We start from the raw sequence: 13,164 nt of genomic DNA, 5'->3' as shown, positions 1-13,164 counted from the left end.
AAATAAATAGTGTAGAACAGCATATAAATCAATAATTAATGACACTATTTTATGGTCTGCTCGGTTTTCATAATTAACTCCTCTGAATGATGATTCAAAGTTTGTTTCTTTTTTAATTAATTTTGTCTCATGAAGAAGTATTTGATTGACTCATCTGAATTAAGTTTGTTTTCTTTGCATGATTTTCTGGAAAATCATACATAAAACTTAGAACTATAAAAGTAAAGACAATAATCTATGGAGAAGCTCAGACCTTGGTTTTGTCACATATACCCAGGATTTTTGCCTCCCAGATACATTTTGGAGTACTTATACATAATTCATCCTTGAGTGTTGTTTTACAACCTCAAGATGCTTATTTTAAAACTGTTTGATTAACCTTTCAGTTTCTGGCTTTCAAAAAGTGGTTATATTTGCTCAAATGTGTCCAACATTCAGAAAATTATATTGAATTAAAATATTTGGAAGTAGCCAAATAGTCTAGAGAATCCAAAGTCCTATCTAGCTTCTCATGGAACCAGAATAAATTTGGACAAGGGTTTGAGGCGTGAGAATGAGAAAGTCTTATCTCAGGCAGAGACAGAGGGAAAGAATAAAGACATCAAGATGTGCAGTAAATATAAATAGCCATGAAAAGGCTTTCATTCTGTTTGATAGTTCCCCGAATTCTTAGTGTTCTCTGTTTAGAGTCCTAAGTCTGTCCTAAATCTGCTCAGTGTCCTAACACTGTCATAGCAACTGAAGAAATTTTACTTTTTTCCTATTTCAATACCCACGATATCTTATCTGTCTAATCAATTAGTGACAGTTCTCTTCAACAGGAGAAAGATAACAGTAACTGTATATCCCATTATAAAAAAACACATCCGTAAGAGTTCTATGTATACGGTTACTTAGGGCTCATATGTCTTACTACATCTATGTAGCTTTTTTCAAAATCTCGTGGAGCATACACTTTTTAGGAAAAGAGGCTGAAGTTTAACAATTTGACTAATTTTTAAATCCATAATAGTCAAGTCAAGCTTGGAGAAAAATAATTTTAAATGAAAATTTAAAAAAAAAAACAAACCTAAGTAGCTTTCACATTTTGTTATCTATTCTAGCATTAATAAGTTTCACGTGTCTGCCCCAGCATTTTATTTAGAAATAGCTATTAATTATTTTCTGTAAGCCATTTGTGTGTTACATGCTTATATTATGCAGCTCTCTCTAAATTTAGGGATCAGTAATATGTGTGATGAGCACTTAAAAGCAAGGAAAGGTAATAAGGACTGTGACGTAGTTTAACAAGGGAAACTGATGAGCACAGGGGGAGGTATGTGAATGATTAGAAAGCTGTATTATGGGTCTGCACATCTCCCCACCCTCCTTCCTCACCTATATTCATCACAGGGAGAAGTTTGCACACACCGGGTTTAGACTGCATGCAGACCAGTATTCGGAAGTACATGAATGTACTTAGTCCATCAGCCTCCCTTTCTAAATACTGACAGGTAGTTGATGGAAACGTTTGTTTCTTTTATCTGAAGTAATAAATAACACTTCAGTGCTCTTCAATCAGCATGTGTAAGTAAGTGAATGTTCTCCATAATTGACCATCTGAAGCAGTTTGCTAACAAACTAAAGGTCGTCCACATAATTTAAACTGCTTATCGAACAATTATCAGGAAAAAATAATCCTCACACCGTAAACATAACAAATTGTCTAATTAATCACTAAATGCTGATGCTCAAATGAAAGATGTTTTAGGAATCCAGAATTAACTGAAGAGTACTATAATCTAACTGGGTATTCTGAGATGACAAATTTATAAAAATCACACAAAGAATGACAGGGAGAATATAAATGTTAATCTTCCTTCACTGCCTATAAATAGTACTCTCACCGGTTCATTCACATAATACATATGTATATGGATGCCTATAGATCTCATTTTTCAGCAAGTGTCAATATGCACACAGTAAGTTCCATCCTAAGGGCATCCGATTTTCTGATGCAGTTACATATATAAATTGACCGGTTTTGGTGCAAATCAGGCTGCCTCTGAGCCGTGTAAGACACATAAGAAGCAAAGACAGACAAAAGGCAGCTCCGTGGACACAGAGAGCATCTTACCATAAACTGTACATTGTCAAATCCATTAGCCATCAGGTGGTTCTCGTACTGAGGTAGCCCAATGCTTTCCAACCATTGTCCCACTGTTTGGACGGGGCATCTGGGTCCTGTAAGAGGATGAAGAGGGAAGCGTTTAAGCAGGGAGTAGCCGTCCACTGGGTAATAGCGGTAGTCCTGGGCTGAGAGGTGGCATTGCCACATCATGCTCCTGGGAAAGTTGCTATCAAAGGAGCCCGCCAGCTTGACAGATTAATGTTCTCAGCGAGAGAGCAAAGTCAGAAGTAAAACATAGTTTGCCAGGCAGGCTGTGGAGTATGACTTGATCCTAGCTCCACATTTCTTACATATTAATCTTTACTACCGACCAGTACGTCATACAGCCCCCAAAACCAGGCAGCAGAAGAAGGCATATCAAGCTGTCAGCTTAGGCTGGTCTGCGTTCTATGTGATTGTTGGAGTACTCCACAATAAGCAATGCACGGCCGGCAGCCAGAATTCTTTTTATCAAGTACTCCTACACTCATCAGTATGCAGCTCCATGCTCCTTGCTCCCCCTCGCTCGCTCCCCTTCATTACCCAGCCCAGGCTACACCTCGCATTTTCAATAATAGCCATCAGATAAGGCAGATTTTTTTTTTGTCTGCAAGCTGGAAGCCTGCTGCTGCTGCTTCCTCCTACACACCCATCCAAGCGTCAATCCTGAATGATGAGAGCAGTCAAAACAAATGCAGAAAATAGCAAGATTCAAAAGCAAACCAAAGTGCTTAAATCTCAATTGAATCTTCATACTGGTTATACGTTACAGGGCTATTTGTTGTGGAATTTTACGTTTCAAAAGACACCAGGAAATGCAAAGCTTTAACTATAGCTTATAGCGGAGCTCACTACAGGTTTCCTTTTTCCTCTCCTTTTCTTCTCTTTCCTTTCTTCTTTTCTAACTGCAGCACAGATAAATGTTTCCGATCTAAAGCTTTGCAGGGTTTGGAGAATAATTATTCTCTTCCTTTAACATGCTGTATGAAAATGAACCTCTCTGAAATATATATATTTTTTTCCCTTCGGAATTACTGCAAAATACAGAAACTGCATCGCAGTCTTGAAGTCAAGATAATTCATTTCTCAATTGCAGGGCTTCTTCTAAACAAAAATATTATTAGGCACAAGAAATCGTTTTCCCCTCTGATATTTATAACCCAGTCTACCAGGGTTAGCATTCTAAATTAGCTATAAAGGTAACGTTACTGGGTAGCGATTTTTAATAAAGAAGAAGAGCCCTAACCAAAAATAATTCAAGAATAACAGATGCAAATGTGTGAGTTTTACTGAATGGCAGACAGATTGGGTAATTTATTTAATAATTGAGAGAAACCAGAGATTAATAATAGAACCCATAGAAAAAATAATAGACCATAGGACTAAATCATAAGAAAGAATAGACTCTTAAGATTGGGAGATAACTTGAAGAAGGGTTAGTCTAACCTGTCTCTTAAGGCAGAAATCCCTTATCATAGGGTGCCGAGATGTTTATCACTGAATTTATGCTTGAATACTGCCTAGAACGCAGCTCTTACTACTTATCAGGAAGACTCCACTTATTAGATATTTTACTTCCTACCTGACTCCTACTCACTTGTTCCAGCTCTGCCTTTGAGGTTACACAGACTAGGAACAGTGTCTTTTCTACATAAAGTGTTTTAAAAATCAAAGATAACTCCCATCCCCCCAGAACAGTACCTGGCACATAAAAAGTGCTCAATAAACATTTATTAAATAAATGAAACATTATTTTTCTTCTTTCTCCAAACCTTATCTTTCTCTTTTTAAGAACTTTGGCAGCCTCCCTGGCACACAGACATTAATCTTTAAAATATCTTGGACTCGCTCTTTCACTGCCTGACATGCAGCCCCAGGTTCTAGTCCAACCTTACCAGGGTGTTTTGTATCCATTCCCTGGATTCTACTTCCTTTTTCATGTTTGTGGAATGGCCATCCACTTTGATTCTGTCATCTCATAAGACATCTAGGCCCACATGGCTGGATGCAACGATAGTATCTATATTGCTTTTCCTATCTCTGATATTTTAAAATCTATTTTATACATGGGAGTCAGACTAACTTCTCTAGGACAGTTTGGTTTTTAATGCCTTGTTTCAAAACCCCTCCATGGTTTTCAGTTGGCTTCAAAATAAACTCCCATCTCCTCCTAATGACATTTTGGGGTCTCCATGATCTTTTACAAATCATCTACATTTATTTATTTTTCCCTGACACTCCAGTCACGTGGGATTTCTGGCTGGTCTCTAAATGCATACTGTAACATACTTGGGCTGGTTTTGTTATGTCCCCACATTTCTGCCCCTTCTTTGGCTTTGGAACAGATGACATTTCCTTTAGTTTTTTGTAATCCCTCCTAACAGGAATAAATGCTTTCTTTAACTGTTTTAAATGGCATTTTTTTTTTTTTTACCTTCTATTAGGACAAATAAATATTTTCTGTCTAATACTATAGTTATTTGTGTATAAGACTTGTAGAACTATGTCTTGCTAATACTGCTTGTGGTAAGGATTCAGGATGTGCCTGCTAAACCAAATAATTTTCATTTCATAATCCAAACAACATAAAATTCTAGCTTCAGATTTAACATTTCATTAAAAAATTTCTATCTGAAGTCTCTGAATTTTTATTTAAAAAATGATAGGTAGGTTTTTATATAAAATTTTTAGGTCTGGATCTTTAATATCCTCATCCTCCTTTTCACTTAATTAAGATTTATTTCTGATTGGTTCTAGATCTTTCAAGAAGGTCAAAAGTTTGCAGCAGTTAAGGAGTCAGTTTTAAGGGGCTCTGGCTGCTCAACATTACTTGTAGGAGAAGTTGAAATCAAGACACTGTTTGTTCTTGGCCAGCTCTAAAGCTGGTATAAGGTGAAATTAAAGGTAAATATCAAATACAGCCTTTCCTAGGATCATATCCACACTGTTCCTCCTGATCATTATGAACTATGAGCAGGTGGATAGGCTACAAAAAGATTGTACAAACATAATAATAATGTTTTAGCTTGGTAAGGCATATGCTAAAATCTTAAAATCCTAAAATCCCATTTCGTCTCTTAAGATACATATCAGGGATCAAGTACTGCCACACACACACAGCCTAGGTATCAAATCATCTTTGTTAAGTGAATGAACTAATGACACTGGAAATGGTTTTGATAGGATTTTCATTTCTTAATAGACAGAGAGAAAGAGAGAGAAGAATTATTTCAAGGTCCAGACTGCTTTATGAAAACATAGCTTGCATACAGGCTAATATCTTGATGAACATAGAGGTACACATCCTCAACAAAATCGGCAAACTGAATTCAGCAATATATTAAAAGGATCATTCACCATGATCAAGTGGGATGTATTCTGGGACACAATGATGGTTCAATTTCCATAAACCAATCAACATGATATACCACATTAACAAAATTAATATGATCATCTCAATAGATGCAGAAAAAGCACTTGGCAAATACAACATCAATTCACAATAAAATAAACTCCGAACAAAATGGGGTTAGAGGGAACATATAGCTCAACATAATAAAGTCCATATATGACAAACCCACAGCTAACATCATACTCAATTGTGAAAAACTGAGAGCTTTTCCCATAAGATCAGAAATTAAATAAGAACATCCACTCTCACTACTTTTATTGAACATAGTACTGGGAGTCCTAGTTGCAGTACTCAGACAAGAAAAAGGAACAAAGCATCTAACTGGTAAGGAAGAAGTAAATCTATCACCATTTTCAGGTGACATGAGACTATACATATTAAAACCTTAAAGACTCCACCAAAAATCCATTAGAAGTGATAAATGAATTCAGTAAAGTTGCAAGATACAGAATTAATACCCAGTAATCAGTAGCATTTCTATACTAACAACAAAGAATTTCTCTGCTCTGAAAGAGAAATTAAGAAAGCAATTTCATTTACAATTACACCAGAAAGAATAAAATACCTAGGAATAAACTTAGTCAAGGAAGTGAAAGATATATACTCTGAACACTATAGAACACTGATGAAAGAAATCGAAGATGACAAAAACAAATGGAAAGATATTCCATACTCATAGATTAAAAGAATTAATATTGTTAAAATGTCCATATTACACAAAGTAATCTACAGATTTAATGCAATCAAAATACCAACAACATTTTTCACAGAACTAGAACGAATAATAAAAAAATTTGTATGGAATCACACAAGACCTGAATAGCCAAAGAAATCTTGAGAAAAAAGAACATAGATGGAGGTATCACAATCCCAGATTTCAAGATATACTACAAAGTTATCATAATCAAAACAACATGGGACGGGCACAAAAACAGACACACAGATCAATGGAACAGAATAGAAAGCTTAGAAATAAACCTACAATTATATGATCGATTATTCTACAAGAAGAAGGCAAGAATATACAATGGGGAAAAGATAGTCTCTTCAACAAATGGGTGCTGGGAAAACTCAAGTGTTTACGGCACTTGAGTTGTAACATGTTCCTTTTCTCCTACACTATGTGTGGAAGAATGAAACTGGATTATTTTATTATACCATACACAAAAATAAACTTTAAATGGATTAAAGACCTAAATTTGAGGCATAAGACCATAAAACTCCTAGAAGAAAATACGGTCAGTAATCTCTTTGGTATTTGCTTTAGCAAAGTTTTTCTAGATGTGTCTCCTTAGGGAAGTGAAACATAAACAAAAATAAACTATTGGGACTAGGCTAAAATAAAGATTTTGTACAGCAAAGGAAACCATACACAAAACAAAAGGCAACTTAGTGAATGAAAGAAGATACTTGCAAATGGTATATTAATAAGGGTTAATATAAAAATATATAAAGAACTTAAACAATTCAACACTAAAAAAAATCTGTTTTAAAAATATGCAGAGGACCTGAATGACATCTTTCCAAAGAAGCCATACAGTTGGCCATAGACACATAAAAAGATGCTTAATACCACCAATCAGGAAAATGCAAATTAAAACCATAATGGGATATCACCTCACAACTTTTGAATGGCTTGTATCAAAAAGACAAGAAATAACAAGTGTTGGCAAAAACATGGAGGAAAAAGAACCCTCATACACTGTTGGTGGGAATGTAAATTGGTATAGTCACTGTGAAAAACAAAATAAAGTTGTCTCAGAAATTTAAAAATAGAATTACCATAAGATCCAGTAATTCCACTACTGGGCACCTATTCAAATAAAATAAAATTACTAATTTAGAAAGATATATGCACTGCTGTGTTTACCGCAGCACTACCTACAAAAACGAAGATATGAAAGCAACCCCAATGACTACTCATAGATGAATGGATAAAGAAGATGTGGCATATAAGTGGTATGGAATATTACCCAGCCATAAGGAGGAATGAGATCTTGCCATTTGTGACAGCATGAATGGACCTATAGGGTATTATTATATCAATGATATTGTAATAGTGTCATATGGTGACAAATGGTAGCTGCTCTTGTGAGCATAGCATAACATACAGAGTTGTCAAATAACTATGGTGTGCACCTGAAATTAATGTAACACCGTGTGTCACTATACTTCAATTTAAAAAAAAAAAATAGGTTGGAGACAATATTAGTTACCAATCACTAGAAATCTTTGTATAGATCTTGAGTCAAATTGTTTGCGGTTTTGTTAAAACTATTTTCTCATGAGTCAAACGTCTAAAAGAATCCTGATTCAAGTCTGAAGATCACGTTTTTATAGTGGTTAAGTCCATTTCTCACCACAAATATTACTTGGAATACTTTATTGGAGTCTTAAAATTTTTCAAGCATAACAGTACATTATTGGGCAGACACACCTTTATTCAACTAGAACTTCTCTAAATCCCGAGAGTGAGATAAATGGAGGGAATAAATAAATTAATAGTTATTCAGAGATACTATGTCCTAGGCAGTGTGATATGGATTATGAACCCCATTTCAGATAAGGAAAACAAACTCAGAGTATGTGATGAAACCAGGAATTTTCTTTGGCACAGTCTTTAGGGGAAAAAAAAAAATCTGGGGATGCCACTTTCAGAATGGCAATGTGAAAAGTTCCATGGACATGATTCTCCACGAAACAGATATAACTGCTGAATATCGTATAATAAAACAACCTTTTAAAGTATCTGCAAATTGTTTCAAGAACATACAGAGGATGGAACGAACTCTCCCCAGCTCAACTTGAAAGTCCACTCTGAGTGGCTGTGCCCAAGAGATGAGACTCCCTCTCAGCACCCCTCCAAAGGATATGATACCTTATCAAAAAAGGCCAGCAGCATTTCTTTTCTTCTTTTATTTTTTTAATTAATTAGTTTAAAAAAACGTTTTTAAGTAGGCTCCAATGCAGGGCTTTAACTCGCGACCCTGAGATCAAGAGTCAGACAGACTATTAACCGACTAAGCTACCCAGGCAACACTGCCGGCAACATTTCTAATTCCATCTGACTCCAAGTCTCAGAGGTTAACTTCCTGATGAGTGTGCCTGAGAGGTCATGGGCTCCTTTTGTCTTCCCTGCCCCCATTTCATATGTTCCATCCCAGTTGCGACAGAGTAGGAATATTGGGGTCCTGATTGCTCTCAACCCAGCTTGCTTAGAAGAGCTGAGTTTCCAGGCCCAGAAAGGCAAGAGCTGAGAGGATAAGACCCGAGGCTACCACCCTTGCCCATTGCCCAGAACGGTGACTCAAAGATTCTGCCAAAGGGAACTAGTCATAATATGTCAGTCCATAAATAGGTCAGTCCTTAAGTGCAAGAGAGCTCTAAAGCTCTCTCCAAGAAATTGACTTTATTTGAAACAGTATGGAGAAGTTCAAGCCTAAGGGCATTGTTAAAAACAATGGAGATTTTTGTGGTAAGCAATTAAAAGGAGACTAGGACTACAGGCTAAACAGTAGGGCCGCTGGTTTTGGAGAATCAAGAAGAGACAGTTAAGAAATGCTCTCCTGGGATCAGAACAAACTTCAAATACTGGCCTCAAGAAGTACTCCTAACCAAATTTAATTGGACCAAACTCTGGAACAACTCCTATCTTAGAGAACTGTCAAAAATAAGAGCGTAATAAGCTTGCGATTAGTGGAGCCTAATATCCAGGTGTGAGACCAAAGGGGGCAGAGAGATTAACAGAAAGATTAGGGAAAGAAAACCAGAAAATTCTCCTATAACCACTGTCATACCAGGATGACTGTACATGAGCAAGGCTGTACATTTGAGTAGGTAAATACCATGAATTATATCTATAAAATGGGATATTATTTAGCAATAAAGAGAAATGAAGAGCTCATACATGTTAAATTATAACTAAACCTTGAAAATATTATGTTAAATGAAAGCAGCCAGTCAAAAAGTACCAGGAATTATATGATTCCATTTATATGCAGTATCTAGAATAGACAAATTTATAGAGACAGAAAGTAGATTAGTGGTTGCTTAGGGCTAGAGAAGGAATACTGGGTGAAAAAGAGGAGTGATAGTTAATAGATGTGACATTTCTTTTTTTTTTTTTTTAAAGATTTTATTTATTTATTTGACAGACAGAGATCACAAGTAGGCAGAGAGGCAGGCAGAGAGAGAGAGGAGGAAGCAGGCTCCCTGCCAAGCAGAGAGCCCGATGTGGGGCTCGATCCCAGGACCCTGGGATCATGACCTGAGCCGAAGGCAGAGGCTTTAACCCACTGAGCCACCCAGGCGCCCCTGTGACATTTCTTTTGAGGTGATAAAAATGTTTTTAAATTGTCTGGGGATAGTTGCACAACGTTGTGAATATACTAAAAACTCCTGAATTGTGTACTTTAAGTGGGTGGATTGAATAATATGTAAATTATGTCTCAATAAATTTTCACTTATTGAATAACAAAAAAATAATTCTTAAAAAATTATGAGAACACAAAACACACAATTGCATATACATATAATTTATTGCTTTATATATTGGTATTTTAGTGCTCTATTTTTTCTTTCTTTTCCATCATCCTTGGTTATGCCTTCCCCTAGTTACTCCATACCATCTGTGTTATCCATCCTTCCCTCAAGTTAATTCATGTTAAACTAGTGTGTATCTTTACATATATTAATCCATTGTGAAATCTATCACACACACACACGTACAAATACACACACTAATTGTAGGCTTTGTTTCATAAAAATACAATCATATTACTCTTATTTTTCTGAACCATACTTTCCTCATTCAACAAAGCCTTATGGAAATTCCACTAAGTGATAAGCTATAATTTAATCTTATAAATAGCTACATAGTAGTCCACAATGTGGATATACCATTCTTTTCTCACTTTTCTGACTGATATCTCTAGATATCCCTCCATTTTCTTTTTAAAAACTTTTTATGTTGAGATAATCATAGCTTCACACGCTATTAAGAAGGCTTTACTCAATTTTCGCCACTCTGACATCTTGTATAGCTACAGTACAATATCACAATCAGGCAAATGGCATTTATAAAATCCATTGATCTTATTCAGATTTCACCAGTTTTGCATGCACTCATTTGTGTGTGCCTATGTGTTTAGTTCTACACAATTTTATCACACATGTAGATTGTGTGACCATCACCACAGTCAAAAATAAAGACAGTACCATCATAAGGGTCCCTCCTGTAACCCTTTCATAGCCATAGCCATCTCCCCCCCACCCCGCCCCAGCTTCTTAACCTCTGGCAACTACTAATCTGTTCTCCATCTCTATCAATTTGTCACTTCAAGAATGTTATACGGGACGCCTGGGTGGCTCAGTTGGTTAAGAATGTTATATACATGGAGTCATAGAGCATGTAACCTGTGGGATTGGCTTTATTTTCATTCAGCATAATTTTCTTGAAATCCATACAAGTTATTCTGAATGATCTATGAATAGATCATTGCTTTTTGTTTTAGAGTAACATTCCATGATATGGATATATCACAGTTTCCTGCAGAGCTTAAGTTTTTAATTTTGATGAAATACAATTTGTCAGTTTTTACCTTTATGAATTGTTTTTGGTGTCTACCCATTATTTTTAACTTTTAAAATGGTCACTTTAAAAAAATGTGTCTGTTATGAATAGTCTATAACTGTAATTATGTTTTAATCTGGAATTTAAAAAAAAACTATAGTCCAGTGGTTTGTAATTTTTGAAAAAGACTTATTTATTTATTTTAGAGAGAGAGTGAGAACAAGTGACCAGGGGAAGGGATAAAGGGAGAGAGAGAATCTTGAAGCAGACTCCCTGCTGAGGGCAGAGCCCCAGATGGGCTCAATCCTAGGACCCTGAGATCTTGACCTGAGCCCAAATCAAGATCTGGACGCTTAACCAACTGGGCCACCCAGGTGCCCCAGTGGTTTGCATTTTAATGGACAAATACAATTTAGGATAGTGACAGTTATGTTTGATTTTAATCATTCCATCATACTTTCTATTTATATTTATGTACATTGTTGTTTCCTCATTAACCTTTTTTTAATTTTTCAAATTTTGTTGATCTGGTGATGTTCCTATTCATTCTATTTTTCTCTTTTTAACTTCTAGATTCTGTGATATTTCTCTTTTAATAGTTACTATATATATTTCCATGTCTATCAAACATATACTTTTCTAGATTATTTGAAAATAAGGTATCAACTCTCTTTCCTTCCATAATTCTTTAAAACACTTCCAGTGTGTCTACCCAACCAATGCCAATTGATTTAATTACTGTAAAGAACCAGTCATCACTGTTCCATATCCTCATAATCTTTTCCATTCAAGATTTCTCTCATTTGTTTGTGTTTTTAGAGGGCACATATTGCATGGAGCACTGGGCGAGGTGCATAAACAATGAATTTTGGAACACACACAAACACACACAAAATAATAATAATAAAATAAAATAATTAAAAAAAAAAAAAGACCTGAGCACCTAGAGGGTCTTTGCTCCCTGCCCCATCATTGGAATGTGGGTTTCATTTGCCTTGTGGCTCCCACAGACTGCTCCAAAGACATAAACTTGAGATATAATATGATGTTGAAAACATTCACATTGTATATGTGACTGAGCCTGGTTAAGGCCTCTTTATAAGGTTTAAAATTTGGAAAGTGGGCACACGGATCCATTCATCTTGCTACCACTCAAGTCAAACTCCAACTGTAAGTTCCCTTTGCTGTTATTAAAACAGTCACTTACCAAAACAAAACAAAACAAAACAAAACAAAAAAACCAAACCTCATATACTTAGAAAATATTTTGAACTGAATAAAAATAAAAATACACTATATTAAAATTTGTAAGATGTAGTTAAAGAAATATGTAGAGAGAAATTTAAAGCATTAAATGTTCATAATAGAAATAAAGAAAATGTCAAATCAATAATCTCCGCATCCACCTTAAGAAATGTGAAAAAGAGAAAAAAATAAAACCAAAAGTAAGCAGAAAGGAGGAAATAAAGATTAGAGAAGAAAATAATGAAATGTCAATGAAGAAAAATCAATGAAACTAAAAGCTTTTATTTATGATCATCAATAATTGATAAGACAACTAGTCAGGTTAACCAGAGAAAAAAGAGGAGAATACACCATTTACCAATATCAAGAATGAGAAAAGTCACAGTCCTACAAAGTCTGCAGACACCTAAAAAGGATAATAAAATATTTTTAATAACTTTGTGTCAATAAATGCAACAGCTAAGGTGAAATAGACAAATTTATCGAAAGACACAATCAAAGCTCTCTCCTGAATAACTTCATAATTGAATATCTCTTACCTATTAAAGGCATTTTATTTATAGTTAATACCTTTCACAAAGAACACTCCAGGCCTCATCAATGACTTTAATGGTGTATTCTACCAAACATATGAAGAAGAAATAATAACAATTCTGCACAAACTCTTCCAGAATATTGAAGAGAATACTAGCCAACCCATTTTATGCATTCATAATTACTCTGATACCCAAGTCAAACAATGATATTTTGAGAAAAGAAAACTATAGACCAATATTTGTCATGGAT

The 13,164-nt window shown here is 35.3% G+C and overlaps 1 protein-coding gene across 18 annotated transcripts in view; it reads right to left on the bottom strand.

The window, feature by feature from the left end:
- Positions 1 to 13,164, bottom strand: part of ANKS1B (ankyrin repeat and sterile alpha motif domain containing 1B) — a 1,113,310-nt gene that overhangs the window by 377,737 nt on the left and 722,409 nt on the right. For 16 of the 18 annotated variants that reach the window (XM_082739199.1, XM_082739197.1, XM_082739179.1 and 13 more), the window contains one exon: positions 2,117 to 2,223. In XM_082739199.1, the coding sequence (XP_082595325.1) occupies positions 2,117 to 2,223 (107 nt within the window). Of the gene's footprint in view, positions 1 to 2,116; positions 2,594 to 13,164 lie in introns of those variants that run through there. The other 2 variants (XM_082739191.1, XM_082739192.1) reach the window with 1 other exon arrangement.

The sequence above is a fragment of the Mustela nivalis genome, assembly GCF_964662115.1.
Source record: "Mustela nivalis genome assembly, chromosome: 7".
NCBI classification, from domain to species: Eukaryota; Metazoa; Chordata; class Mammalia; order Carnivora; family Mustelidae; genus Mustela; species Mustela nivalis.
The sequence above is the reverse complement of the archived record's forward strand: the minus strand, read 5'-3'. Positions and strand labels throughout refer to the sequence as shown.